The sequence below is a fragment of the Cladosporium halotolerans genome (genome assembly GCF_011745625.1).
Source record: "Cladosporium halotolerans strain TM138-S3 chromosome Unknown Sca8, whole genome shotgun sequence".
Taxonomy (NCBI): Eukaryota; Fungi; Ascomycota; class Dothideomycetes; order Cladosporiales; family Cladosporiaceae; genus Cladosporium; species Cladosporium halotolerans.
The window spans coordinates 17588-31573 of record NW_027191459.1 but is presented as its reverse complement, the minus strand read 5'-3'; the positions used below and the strand labels follow the sequence as shown (position 1 = coordinate 31573).

The 13986-nt window shown below is 56.2% G+C and overlaps 4 protein-coding genes across 4 annotated transcripts; 3 read left to right on the top strand and 1 right to left on the bottom strand.

Moving 5' to 3' along the window:
• Window positions 1-3692: 3692 nt before the first annotated feature.
• Window positions 3693-5588, top strand: WHR41_03137 (uncharacterized protein; the record flags this gene model as incomplete). The annotated part of the gene is made up of 5 exons (XM_069371743.1): window positions 3693-3789; window positions 3940-4424; window positions 4474-5002; window positions 5065-5319; window positions 5496-5588. The coding sequence occupies 5 exons, from the start codon at window positions 3693-3695 to the stop codon at window positions 5540-5542; spliced, it is 1413 nt and encodes a 470-aa protein (XP_069231060.1). The 3' UTR covers window positions 5543-5588.
• Window positions 5589-5599: 11 nt separating this feature from the next.
• Window positions 5600-7436, top strand: WHR41_03136 (uncharacterized protein; the record flags this gene model as incomplete). The annotated part of the gene is made up of 4 exons (XM_069371742.1): window positions 5600-5924; window positions 5979-6181; window positions 6239-6404; window positions 6483-7436. The coding sequence occupies exons 1-4, from the start codon at window positions 5907-5909 to the stop codon at window positions 7434-7436; spliced, it is 1341 nt and encodes a 446-aa protein (XP_069231012.1). The 5' UTR covers window positions 5600-5906.
• Window positions 7437-7879: 443 nt separating this feature from the next.
• WHR41_03135 (uncharacterized protein) lies at window positions 7880-9266 on the top strand (the record flags this gene model as incomplete). Its single annotated transcript, XM_069371741.1, has 2 exons — window positions 7880-8269; window positions 8335-9266. The coding sequence occupies exons 1-2, from the start codon at window positions 8155-8157 to the stop codon at window positions 9264-9266; spliced, it is 1047 nt and encodes a 348-aa protein (XP_069231013.1). The 5' UTR covers window positions 7880-8154.
• An 82-nt stretch (window positions 9267-9348) lies between these two features.
• Window positions 9349-12418, bottom strand: nrc-2 (Serine/threonine-protein kinase nrc-2). The gene is made up of 4 exons (XM_069371740.1): window positions 11113-12418; window positions 10764-11063; window positions 10307-10712; window positions 9349-10248 (listed from the first exon to the last, which is right to left on the bottom strand). Exons 1-4 carry the CDS (start codon window positions 12020-12022, stop codon window positions 9819-9821), a joined length of 2046 nt encoding a protein of 681 aa, XP_069231014.1. The 5' UTR covers window positions 12023-12418; the 3' UTR covers window positions 9349-9818.
• Between the last annotated feature and the right edge of the window lie 1568 nt (window positions 12419-13986).

The following is a 13986-nucleotide window of genomic DNA, read 5'->3' as shown; positions in this document are numbered from 1 at the left end:
CAACCTCTCCCTGGTCGGCGCTGGGCTGTTCGTGCTTCAAGACCTCTCTAGACGCTATGCACCAGCGCCTTCGCAATGCAATCGACAAAAGAAATCAATCCAAGCACGCCGCTGATGCAGGCGATTCGTTTCGCACCTCTGTGAACACAAGGAAATCGTCCGCTGGACCGTGAGTAGTAGTGGCAACCTCTCACTTCTTTCTGCGGCTCTTCGGGGTAGCATTCCCCTCCGTCTTCACCTTCTTCATAGGAGACTCGGTAGTGGCGGTGTCACCACCAGCACCCGGGCCATCCTCATCATCGTCAGATTCCACCGCAGGAGCCGCGCGCTTATTGCCCTTCTCTCCAGCGGCCTTCCCTGGGTCCTTCCTCTTGAAATTCAACCACATGTTGGAGACCTTCCTCGACACAAAACCGTCCGGACTCGCAGCCAGCGCATCCAAGCGCTCCAACTTGAGCAGATCATAACGCGCAATCGTGAAATTGCCCAGCGCCCCAATGGCAGCCGCGAGACGCTGCGAGCACGTCATGTTCAAGTCCGCTCCGCCGTTGGCAATCGTCTTCGCGACCTCCTTCAGCCCGCGGCCAGGCTCGTGCGCCTCGAGCACCTGCTCGAAGAAGATGCGCGCGCAGGACTGCGCCATCAGGCGCGGGTCGTCGTGCTCCGCGAGCAGTGCCCAGGTCTTATCCTCGTGCTCCGTCTGCCAGCGGGTCCACTCGGCGAGGCGGGCGGGGGTGCGGTTGACGGGATCCTCGGGGAGTTCCTTGAAGGGCGCGTCGAAGGCCTTGGCGAGGGTCGTGATCCAGAAACTCGGGTCGGCGGCGACGAGGTCGCGGTCGTCGTTCGCGACGGTCAGCTGCGTGTACTTCACTGCGTAGTGGGTGGCGGTGGCGAGGTCGCGGATCAGGAGTTTTTTGGTGTAGATTTGGGTTCTGGGAGGGAGGTTCTTGGACTTGTTGACGCGCTTCTTGGCTGGGGCGGGAGGGGTGCGCCTGGTGGTCGTGGAGGACGCGAAGTCGTCAGCAGGAGATGGTGTGGCGACATCGCTGCTGGACTTCTGGCCCTTGCGGGAAGTGATGGTCTTCATTGGAGAGGGCAATGTTGGGGTGGTAGTTTTGTTTGGGGTTCTCCGGTTGGTACGTCTGTGGGTCGTGACCTGTGAAGCGGAAGGTGCAGTCCCGTCCGTTGAAATAGCTGCATTGACAGTGAATGCCGCCGGGGACGCATGTGATGCCTGAGGCTTGGGTTTGTTCTTCACTGCCGGTGCCTGGCCCTCAATATTCACATCAGACTGTAGAGAATTCTGATGGGGAACATTAGGAGCTGCTGGCTGCTCTGGAGGGGGCTTGGGAATGTTAGCAATCGAAGGTTTCGACAAAATGCAGTCGATGTAACTTGCCGTCGCTCTCCAATCGTTTGGGGACCAGTTGAATGTGAGGCCGAGCCGTGGATCGAGATTATGGGCAGCAAGCGCGTTCTGGTCATTGGTACCCTCAGCCTCAGAAGGATGGTTCTGAACGCCAGGAGTCAGGGCGAGGCCAGGGAAGAAGGACGGGTCGATCTGGTTCATGGTATTGGCAGTAACACCATTAGCAGCACCCAAAGCGTCGAGTTTGGCGAAGGGATCGGCATCAGGGCCGCTGAAATCAAGATCAGGGAGGTTGTTGTGCTGGTCCTCAACCGCGAACGCAAGGCCCGGGTCGATGGAGAACTCGTCCTCATCGTTGGGGACAGGAGGCCTCAGAGCGCTGGCCAAGTCGAAGTTGGCATATGAGGCGGGGGCAAGGTAGTCTGGCACTGCATCCCAGTTGGTCTGCGAGTAGAACGCATCGGCGTTGAAGGTTCCGTCGGTAAAGCCGCTGTTGGCGATAGCGTCTTCGAGAGAACGTGAATCTGGCACGTAGGGCATGAGAAAGTCGTTGTCGTTGTCGACCGGATCTATCGAACCAGCGGTGTCATTCTGCAAAGGGTCGGGCGAGAGCTGGAAGAGCTCGTCCATGTCTAGAAACTCCGTATTGTCAGGGTAAGACATGGCTCAAACTGTCGGTGGTTGGAGAATGTTGGTAGTTTGCTCGTCCTACTTCCTTGTCGCTCAGAAAGAAGATGCTGCGGCCGGTGTCTTGCTCGTTGCAAGTCAATAAGCGTTCGTTGACCAAGCTGGAAGTTCTCTCAAGAAGCAGCGTCGGAGACCAGAGGGTGGTTTTACGTCTATCGTTGGAAGGTGATCTGATACGGCGCAGGACGACACCATAAGCGTCATAAGCCCGCTGTGAGGACTGTGAAGGACGGCCACCAGCGTGCCGGCGCACTTGCAGCCTAAGGTGGCCATGTTGAAGCCGATAGTGAATAGTAAGTGCTGGCGTAGCTGTGAAGTTGGCGTCTCCTTCGCGCTCGTATGGCGCAAGGCCAGCGGGACTTCCATTGTCGAGAGGCGAATCTGATAAAAGCCTTTGTGCTCGGGCTGCATGTCTCGGCAGTGACTGGATAAGTATAGGCGTCTGATGCCCCAGGGAGTCGACGCTGCGACGTGGTTGATTTGCGAGAGCTTAGTGTGCTGTCGATATAATCCAGGGCATTCTTCCTCTCCAGGAGTTCGTGACTGCTTCCTGATGGGGCTTCCGAGAGAAGGTGCTGAGGTAGGTCCGTAGAAGCTTCCAGCTGTGAGTAAGACGCGCTTTTCATATCTCGAATGCTGTAAACGATACCACGCAAAGGGTAAGAGAGCACTCGCTACCCGTATACAAGACCGGCGGGATAGACGTGGCATAGAGCCTGCGCCCCTTTCGCTCACAACGCGACCCTACCTGCATCGAAGTACTGAACATCTCAAGTTGTACGGGGTTGAGGAAAGTCCGAGAGATTCTCTTAAGGAATAGATTTTGAAATTATGAATCCATGCCCGGCAGTGAGCAAGTCTTACGTTCTTCGGTGAAAGCAAGCATACGTAGTGAAACCATTCCCAGAATTGCTATTTTGCAGTGAACATGGACGATCTGATGAGCTGTCAGCCAACCGCATCGGAATCACTTCTGCCACCATTGAGAGCCACAAAATAAGCTCGTATGCTCTTCTTTGGAGGGAAATTGAGAACTTACCGCCCAGAACCAAGGTAACCTGCTCTTTGTAATAAGCGTTTGGTCTAGAAAGCCTCTGTACCTACCGTTGCTCCAAGGTCTCGGGCTGCTGCCCAAATAGATGGCGTATGGCTACGGAAGAGATAGTGATTTGCTGATGTCACCTTTTCCAGCCCAACATTATCGTATCTGCGGCGCGCAAAGATGCTGTGTTGAAGCGACCAGTAATAAATCGCTCGCCAGCAGCAAGCGGCACGAGTCAAAGCTCCCGTTCAATTGCATATCCACGCAAAGGAATTGGGGCATGCTCGAACAACAAAAGATGAAGCATGCTCGATCACGGCTTTTGATCCATTCAATGATGGTGGTAAACGCTGTACTCGCAAACAGCTGCCAGCGAAGTTCCCCTTTCTTCCCCGCCAAGCAACCGCAAGCTCTCATGCGCCACAGCTGCAACATCAACTTCCTTGCGTCGCCCATTCGCTCGCTTCCCCCATCTTTACACAAAAGTCCCTCCTCACCTCTCTAGTACCTGCATGCTGCTAGGACAGAATCGGTAGGGCAAAACCCGCGCACCAATAGCGGGCGCATCAGAAGCAAAATATCAAGACGAACATCATGGATGATCCCGACGTCGACCACGAACTAATCGCTCTACTGAGGGAAAGCCTGGGCTTCTCGAACAAAGCCCCAGATGCAGTGTCCAGCGATACAGGTAAGGCTCATGCAGTGGAAGTCCCTTTGTCTTCGTTACATTGTTCGGACACGCGCTCTGTGCCACGCCCCCTTGTGACCAGCGCCGCCGCCGCGACGTCCCAAAGTACCCTGCCCGAAATCGGAGACAGCCTTGCTGATGGCCGCGCAGGTGTGCTCAAAGATGCCGAGTTTATCGCGCATAACGCCATCGACGTCGCGCTGTCGATGTACGGTACGCGTGACGCCGCGGCGAGCTTGTACAAAGCCATGTGCGAGCGCAAGTACTCTACGGAGACGTGGAGCGAGCACGAGCTGCACCCGAAGTTAGGTGTGGACGTGGATGAGGTAGGGCTGGTGAACTTTGTGTTCACGATGGATTTGCTGAACTTCTCGTTCTGGTCCGAAAAGTCGGCGGAGGAGCGGTATCAGGTAGAGTATCGCGGGAAGCTGTGGACTGGATATAATAGTCTGGTTGCGTGCTTGAGGAGGGGCCTTGACGATGGCATTCCCATTACGACGCCGAGGTTTTGGCGGAGTAATGCGGATTTGCAGGCTACAGTAGCAAAGGTGTTTGCCGGCGCGACGGACGAGTCTATTCCTTTGCTTGAACAGAGGGTCGCAGTGCTGAAAGAGGCAGGAGATGTCCTTCACGAGGTAAGTTTCATGGGTTCCAATGATGACCAATGCTCAGCTGATCGATCAGACTTTTCGCGATGAGGAAGGCGGTGGCATGACTTCAGATGAAAATGACGACTCCAACAGCCTAGTTTCTTCACAATCTGTCAAAGATGCAGACATGGGTGAGAAAGAAGGTGTGCACATCTTTGGCTCAGTCTCCGTGGGCCAAAACTCTGCGAATGGAGAGTTCACGCCAGCGACGTCAGAATCTCAGGTACACACTCCGGCCGAGCATGCGGTCCAGGTAGATGACCAGTCGACGCATGTCAACCACAAGTCCAATGAACGGCCGCCGGCTTTGAAACATACCGAAGCTCAGGACCCGCCTGACATGACCGTCATACGCCTCATAGATGAAGCCGACCACTCAGCTGGTAAGCTGGTCAACTTGCTAGCAAAACACTTTCCTTGCTTCCGAGACGAAGGCCGGTTCGAAGGTCGCAAGGTGCGCTTCCTCAAGCGCGCACAGATATTCGTGGCGGACTTATGGGCGGCATTTAACGGCAAAAGCTTCGGCGAGTTCTACGACATCGGCCACCTTACGATGTTCGCTGGTAAGTATCCCTTTGTGCCACCGACTGCTGCATGACAAGTTATAGTGACACTCTGAGTCCAGATTACCGGGTTCCCCAGATGTTGTACAACCTCGGTGTTCTCACGTTCGCGCCGCCCGTGGAGGGTCGTTTGCGCAGGCTGGAGGAGCTGAAATCAGGCGAGAGCTGGGAGCTTCAACTCCGCGGCTGTAGTATATGGGCTGTCGAGCTGATCCGGCGGCAAATTGGAGCCGACCACCCCGGAGCCGAAGCCGAGATGCACGCGGTACTGCTGGACTTCCTACTGTACGACCTAGCGAAAGAGTTTGAATCATCAGGTACGTTTCGTGCATGTTCCGCGCGTGGCGTCGTGCCCCTGCGGCTTCCCGCTAGGAGCCCTCCACTGCGGCGACCAATCAGCTGCCAAGACATGGCGCTCTGCAAACGAGCGACGGCAGGCTGAAAGCGTGAGACCGCACTTTTGACATCTTCCTTTGCTGATTCGACGGAGTAGGTACTGAGTCTATACCCCATCACCGGACGCGGAGCATCTGGTACTAGCAGCATGACATGTATAAAATCCCTCACGAGGGGCCTTCACACTTCACTCCATCTCCCTCCTCCGTCGCTCCTTCCCTGACGTGGCTCCTTCCGTTTTCACCGTTTGTTGTGAGTGGGTTGCATCTGGCCCGACCTGTCATTAACCTGCCGTTCTTTTACTATTGTCTGCCTGTGCTCTCATCCACTTGTGCACACGACACTATCCCTCCTTCTCTGTCGACCTTCGACTACATTCCTTGACCACCGACTTTCAAACACTCTTTGACAGAGTGCCCACGCTCATTGAATACCTCCTCACAATACACTTACTACAAAACCACAGACGCCTTCCACGATAAACTCGCCAAGGTCCATCGTCGCAAGGATGCACTTCTCCATCAAGGTAGACTCCTCGAGCCTCGTGCAATTCTATGTGCTGGCGCTCACATGAATATAGCTCTCAGTCGTTGCACTGGTGGCTCTGGCTTCGGCCATTCCTCACGCTGGACGTGACCGCTCTCACGGTCATCGCATTGCTCATGCCAATAAACACCTCGCTCACCCGGATGTCGAGAACTCCATCGCTGGTCGCTCGGTCTCCTATGATGGCTCTTGCGGAACCTGGAGTGGTGCTCCTTGCGCTGCCGGTTTCTGCTGCGGGTATGGAATTCATTGAATGCATTAGTGGCATCGATTATTTTTGCTGACAGTCAATAGTCCCAATGGCTGGTGCGGCAACTCTGAATACCACTGCGGTGCTGGATGCCAATCCGATTTCGGTCAATGCGGCTCTGGTTCTGCTGCCCAGCCGTCGTCCAACGCCCCGTCCGGAGACTCCCCTCAATCCCCTCCTGCTCCTCCATTGAGTACTTCTGAATCATTGGTCAGCTCAGACTCCAGCGATTCCAAGCTTTCCATTGCCGCCAATCCCACAAAAGCTCCCGCTGACAGACCATGGCAGGGTCGTCCCACTTACGGATCACCCATTCCTACCTTGATGACGACCACCTCTTCTGGTGGATTGCCTTCCTCTGATGCCGGCCCATCGGTGCCCGCCCCGTCTGCTAACCCACAGCCGACATACTCCGCTCCCACCACTGAGACTACTGCGCAGCCGTCCTCACCGGCCGACAGCCCTACATCTTCTGCTGAGCCTACTTCGGCCGCGCCTACCTCATCCGAGACCACTGCCTCTTCTACCGCCGAACAGACTTCGTCTTACGGCAGCTCCGCTCCGGCGCCGACCTCAGGTGGCGGCGGGGGGAGCCAAAGCCAAGGCGGAAGCTACATCAAGACATACAAAGGCGACGGATCCTCTGCAGCCGGCTGGCCCAGCGAAGACCAGTGGCTCTCTTTCGACAATCTCTGGGAGATCAACCAAGGCATCATGAAGTCCTCGTGCTCCAACGCCTTCAGCCAAGCCGACAACTCCGACCAAGAGCTCGCGGACATCAAGTCGTCGATCGAAGACGTCGCAGCCTCCACCGGCGTCGGCAAAGCCTTCATCTTCGTGATCATGATGCAGGAGTCCAACGGCTGCTCGCGCGCCCCGACAACCAGCTACTCGCACGCCAACCCTGGCCTGTTCCAATCCCACCAGGGCGAAGGCTCCTGCAATGACGGCTCGAACGTGCAGAACCCTTGCCCCAAGACCGAGATTCACCAGATGATCGAGGATGGTGTCGCAGGTACTGCATCTGGCGACGGTCTCAAGCAGCTGCTTGGTAAAGCCGGCGGTGAGGGTGTGCAGAACTTCTACAGGGCCGCTCGCATGTACAACTCGGGCTCTGTCGATTCCTCCGGCAACCTCGGTCTCGGTGTCGCCACTCACTGCTACTGCAGCGACATTGCGAACAGGCTGACTGGCTGGTCTCAGGGCGTCAGTGGATGCGATGCTGGCACTGTCGGTGCTTGAAAACCTCTTTTGGGTGTACATTGAGTTTTATGCTCGGCTCTCTTCCCTTCTTACCTGGCCCCGGTGGCCATGGTGTTGGTGCTTGCACCGACTTTTTTGATTGCTTTGATTTTGTGTGATTGACATGGTTATGATTGAACGTCTCGGAAATGGGAAACAGAAAAGGATAAAATGGGGGTCTCAGGACTCCAAATTTTTAGCTCTTCAATTGATCGATGAATTGCGCATTCACTTCTCATTTGCTTATCATTTCACATCACTGCTGAGCTCAGACCCGACATGTAAGCTGCGATCCTTCATGCAAGGGCATCTTCGCAGCAAATAAGCACAGCACACAAGTCCGAGTTTCCGCCGCCAGCGTCGCACATCTGGGACTTCGGCAGTTTTCAGGCTGGCTGGATGTCCATCTCCCCTGCTGCTCCAAGTACCGAATTAACGTCATCTCCACCCACCGCCGGCCTGCGGGTCCCTTAGACAAATGCCCAGGGAAGCCCGAGGTCGCTGCCATTGGATTAGAAATGCTCAAGGCAAGGCCCGGATTTTAAACGTCACAGCGTCGAGCTTCGCTTGACCTTGGTGAGTGAAATACTATATTGTTTACAGCGTGCATTTGCTCCTACAACATATTTACCATTTCTCATCCATACAATTCCATATCATCGCATAGCAGAATTGCATCATTCGTCATTGATTGACCTACCATATCATACTTACAAGCATGCCTTCCACCATGAAGCAATGGACCGTCGCCGACACCAACGGCTTTGACGGCCTCAAGCTCGCCACCGACGCCCCCATTCCTCAGATCGGCGAGAAGGACGTCCTGGTCAAGTGTAAGTCCTACTATATGATTACGCAAAATACACAAGAGCCAAAATCAGACGCTAACAACACCCAGTCCACGGCGCCTCCCTCAACTACCGCGACCTGGCCATCGTCAAAGGCTTCTACCCCTTCGCGCAATCCCCCAACGTAGTGCCCGCCTCCGACGGCGCCGGCACCGTCGAAGCCGTCGGGTCCGGCGTAACCCGCTTCGCCAAAGGCGACAAAGTCCTGACCCTCTTCAACCAAGCGCACCTCGCCGGCTCCCTGGACGGGTACAGCGTCACGACCGGCGTGGGCGGCACGATCGACGGCGCCCTGCGCCAGTACGGCGCGTACGACGAGCAAGGCCTCGTGCGCATGCCGGCCAACCTCGACTTCCTGCAGGGCAGCACGCTCACCTGCGCCGGCCTGACGGCGTGGAACGGGCTGTACGGGCTCGAGAGCCGCGCGCTCAAGCCCGGCGACTGGGTGCTGACGCAGGGCACGGGCGGCGTCAGCATGTTCGCCGTGCAGTTTGCCAAAGCCGCCGGCGCGAAAGTCATCGCCACCACGTCGAGCAGCGAGAAGGGCGAGAAGCTCAAGGCGCTCGGCGCGGACCACGTGATTAACTACAAGACCGAGCCGAACTGGGGCGAGGCCGCGAAGAAGCTGACGCCCGGCGGGCGCGGCGTGCAGCACATCCTCGAGGTCGGCGGGCCGAACACGATGGCGCAGAGCTTGAAGGCCATCAGCATCGACGGCGTGATTAGCATTATTGGCTTCCTCGGTGGCGCCAAGGGCGAGGAGCAGCCGACGTTCCTGGAGTGCCTGAACAACATCTGCACGGTGCGCGGCGTGCTGGTCGGCAACAGGATGCAGTTCGAGGAGATGAACCGCGCGGTCGAGGCGAACGACATCAAGCCCGTGGTGGACGAGAAGGTGTTTTCGCTGGACCAGACCAAGGAGGCTTACCAGTACATGTGGGACCAGAAGCACTTTGGCAAGCTTTGCATCAAGATTGACTAAGTGTGTCTTTGACCTGCTGGCCAGACGGGGATGGTCAAAATATAGACGTCTACACCGTATCAATGAGTACATGACCAGATTGCTGAACTCTCCTTTTGACATTTGCTACCGTACCCCAAGATGTGGCATCCACTATTTTAGCAGAAATGAGATATCGCGATTGGGTGCAAAGTGCGTGCCCTTTTTCTTGCCGGTGGCGTAAGAACACTGCGACCTTTCGACCGATGTCAGAGGATCTTACAAGCAACATATTACAAGAGAATGTAACCGACCAAGACAGCGTAGTTAAGACATCGTATGTACAACTTTTCCCCCGGAGTGGCCCACGCATCACTCCCACACGGGGAATCGCACACGGCATCTCCATCCCGTCCAACGTTCCGCTCGCTTACAGTCCGCTGCTGCGTAAGAAACTTAAAATAAAAGGATTGTGTCGTTCAATCATATAGCCTCCCGACTCTAAGAATTCGGCGCCGTAATGCAAGTTCGCAACTCCCCCGTCCGAAAAAAAGAACAAGGACTCCGGCGCCCTTCGAATCACCCCGACTCAGATCATCTCGCCTCGCCGACGTGGCCCCCGTGCGCATCAGGCGGATGGTGGTGGTGCGGCGCATCGTCGCCGTCATGATGCAGCGTGACGCTGTTGAACTCCTCGAACGGATCCGCGATTTCGCCGCCGGGCGTCGCGAGCCCGGAGTCGAGCGGGACGCCCTTCATCTTGCTGGCGCTCATGCCGAAGCCCTTGTTGGTGCCGCCGCCGGAGCCGAGGTCGACGCTCTGGGACTCCTTGACGTTGCGGAAGTTGAGGGTGTCGATGCCGCGGCCCTGGTTGGGGATGATTGGGGGTTTGGAGTGGCGCAGCAGGGCCCAGGAGGTGGTGCGGAAGAAGGGGTGGGATTTGACGTCCGAGGCGCCGGCGCGCGAGCCGAGGCGGCGGAGCTCGTCTTTGATGAGGAGTTTGCGGATGAGGGATTTGCAAAGGCTGGGGAGCGGGGTGTTAGCGGGAGCGCAAGAAATGATGTTGCAGGGTGGGGGCTTACTTGGAGATGCTTGGGGACCCGTTTCCTTCGGGGAAGGGCACCTCGTCCCTGAGGATGTTGGAGAAGGTGGCGTTCCTGTTCTTGCCCTTGAAAGGCGTCGTGCCGAAAAGCATCTCGTAGATCAGAATCCCCAACGTCCACCAATCGACCGCACTCGTGTGACCGCAACCCTTAATCACTTCCGGCGCGATGTACTCTTCTGTTCCTACGAAAGAGTTCGTGCGGAAGTTGGCGATACACGACTTAGTGTCGATTGTGGGCAAGTTGTTGTTGTTCGGATTCGACGTAATGCCACCAGACGATCGGGAGGATGCGTACATCATCGTGGGTGCTCCGCCGGGATCGGACTGCTTCGACAAGTCGAAGTCCGAAAGCATGATGTGGCCGGATTGATGAAGAAGGATGTCTGGAACTGTTAGCAGAGTCCTCCGCCAAATGGTCTGGGTGAAGCACTAACTCTCAGGCTTAAGATCGCGGTAGATGAACCCCATCAAATGCAAATACTCCAGAGCAGCAGTGACTTCTGCGGCGTAAAACCGCGCGGCATCCTCATCGACGCACTTGTTCGGTCTCGTCTGCAGAGCACGGAAGAACTCGCCACCGCTGCAGTATTCCATGCAGAGATACAAGGACTCGTCCGACTGGAAGGAGTGGTAGAGAGTAACAATGAATGGGTGGTTGCTGGTAGCCAGAATTTCTTGCTCCGCAAGCGCTCGCTTGATCTTATTGCGCTTGATCATTTCCTTCTTCGAGAGCACTATAATATGTCAGCAATGGTTGTCAAAACCACTGAAGCCAAAACTCACCCTTCATGGCGTATAATCTGCTGCTCTTCTTCTCCCGCACCAAGTACACTTTACCGACATCGCCCTTTCCAATAAGCTTGATCTTATCGAAGCTTGATGGTCCGACTTCTACGGTTCGCACCTTGATGCTATTGCTGCTGTATGTTCGGCGGAAAGCGACGCTTTCGCGAATTTTGCCAGGGCTGGGGATACCGTTCGGGCCAACGATAGGAGCCAGATCGCCAGGCATGGTTTCCACCATAGAAAGCGCACTGCCATTGCCATGCACACCCAAGCCGTTCATCTTCGGCTTCTCGAAATCCGCGGTGGGTGGTCTGCTATCCTCGCTGCCGTCGCTCTTTTTCTTGTTCTTGCTGAAGAGACCCTGTGCATTGGGTGCGCTGGCTACTCTCCTGAGTTTCCTTGCAAGCTCTTCTTTTCCAGTCACCGCCGCCGCTTGGCTGCCCAGCTGCTCAGCTCCTTTATTTGGGTTGCTAGGCGTATCGGGTGGTGAGGGCGGGACACTGCTATCATTGTGATGTCGCAGAGCGGGAGGCCCTTGGTGCTGGAAATAAGGATTCGCGTGGGCAGTGGGACTCATGCCATCGTCCAGCGTGTTGCCCTCGGAAGCGACAGTTGTGCTTCTCCCGCGAGTGAGGTGTGGTATGAACCTACTGTGCCGCAAGCTGCTTTTGTTGTGCTGCGATTGCGGAGTGGAGGCGCCTTCTTGGCCCTTTTCAATACTAGCTGTCTCGGAATTGATGGCGGAATTGTCCTTCGAGTGACTGTTGATGCGGAAGAAGTTCTTGATCTTCTGCCCCGCGGTGTTGTTGACCTTGGCATTGGTGCTGAGGTTCTGGCCAGAGAAGCTGCGCTTCTCGCTCGAGTGCGGCATGTTGGCGTCGTCGCGCTTGGCCGTGAGGCCAGTCATGTGTGGTGCTCGGCGTTCACTGGCGGGTGCGATATGGCTGAATGTTTGGCAGACGTGAGACGATCAAGGGCGATCTCCCTGGCGGAGGACGAGGTGCGCGGTGATCAGGGCAGGTCGCGGGTCGAGGCTGAGTTCGGCGGCCTGGCGGCTTAGAGCAGCGATGTCATAGCATCCGAGACACGTTCCGCGGACACGACGGCGACGACTACACAAGTGCGGCGCCCGGGGAGAGGTGGGACGGGCAAGGACTTGCGGCGTGCTGGGCGCAGGGGAGGAGATGAGGTTGGCGGTCGGAGGTCGAGGAGCTCTGCCGGCCGCGTTCTGCGTGCGGGTGAAGTCGCGGCGGTGGTGGTTGGTAATAGAGCATGAGCGCCCTCGCTTGCCTCAGCGCTGCCCGCTCAAGCCGGATTTTCCCCACTTTGATGGCGTGGGCGTTGCCGGCAGGAGCCACGGCGAGCCACCGGTGCCAGGCGAGCCAGGGCTAGCTCGATGCCGCTCTCGACACCTGGGGGCCTCGACCGCCACACATCGCCTTCCATTATGTACTTCTTCCTTGGGATCCTTGGGAGAAACCACCGCAGCAATCCAGGCCGATCCCGGTAGGCTAGGACGACGGCTCGACTTACTCACAATCCATGCAGCAAGGCTCTGGATAGCTGGATGCACCCCTTTCCGGACCCATGATCGGCAGGACGATGAGCTCCGACCGGGCGTCTGGACGTTCGATGCAGCCATCCGTCGGTGATGCCTCACATGCACGTGGGAAGCTTGCACACTTGGCTTTGTGCTGCTGACCCGAATGCCGCGGGACACGCGCTCAACAGGCCACAAAACGTTCTTCCACTACATCGTCGCAGAGTTGATGCACGCTGAATGGGCCCCGAGGTCCAAGTAGAGGCATTTCTTGACCGACGATGGTAACGACCAAGGTAAACGCATAAGGCTACAGTACCACATTCGGCGCTTAGGCATTTGGCATTCACATGAAGCGCACGTCAGATCGGTCAACCGTCTGGAGAGCGAGCACATGTCTGCAGAATAAGCGCAAGCAACTGCGACTGCAGTTGCGGTCTCACCGGCAGCTGGGTGCTCAGAGTATCATCCGTATCACGTCGCCTGTGCAGCAACACGGCTCAGACATGCCGTGACTCCTTTGCAAAGATTACCAACAGGTAACTTGGTCCGTGATCATTCTGCACAACACAGCAGATAAGCGAGCGTCGAACGAGTCGTCGCTTTACGTATAGTGCGGTGGCAGGGTTGATGACACCTCACTTTTTCAAGCCCTAGGACCAATGAATTTCCCGTTCCAGCAACTTGTCTGTGAAATGCACACAAAAGCCAGCCGCTATCTCACATTCTCTGGACAGAAATATCGTGCGTGGACATTGAAATAATCGTCCTGACTAAATGCGTGAAAACCCCCATATCAATCGTTTGATGAAGCGTACAACCGATCGTTGATACGGTGCTGCGCAAGCCGGCAACGGATTTCCTTGAGGGACATCTCGGTGGCTCCTTCCTCAACCTGCAGTGAGTTGCCATGCGAAAACTCATATTGAACGTCGTCTCGTGTCATAAGGAAAGCAAAATTATCGCACGTCTTATGAAGACATCTCAGAGTCGGTTGTGATACCCATTTTTTCACGGGCAGTCCATATGAAGAAAGCAGAAATAATCACAGACCATAAATGGCCAACAGGATGTTTTGTAGGTCGTCCGGTCTGTAATTCGACATGCAGCATTCGACTACTTGCGACACCTTCGACTCGAAGGGGACGAAGCCACGCATCATCATCAGAATCAGAGCGCCCGTGCCTCCCTCAAGGTACTCCTCCTAATAGTGTACAGAGTTTCCGCATGGCCAAGCGTGCTGTCAAGTATGCGGAGGCTAAGGTAGGGGACTGAGCGGGGCCGCGATAGCTCCCCAGCCAAGATTACACGTACCGATTGGTAAAGCCGAC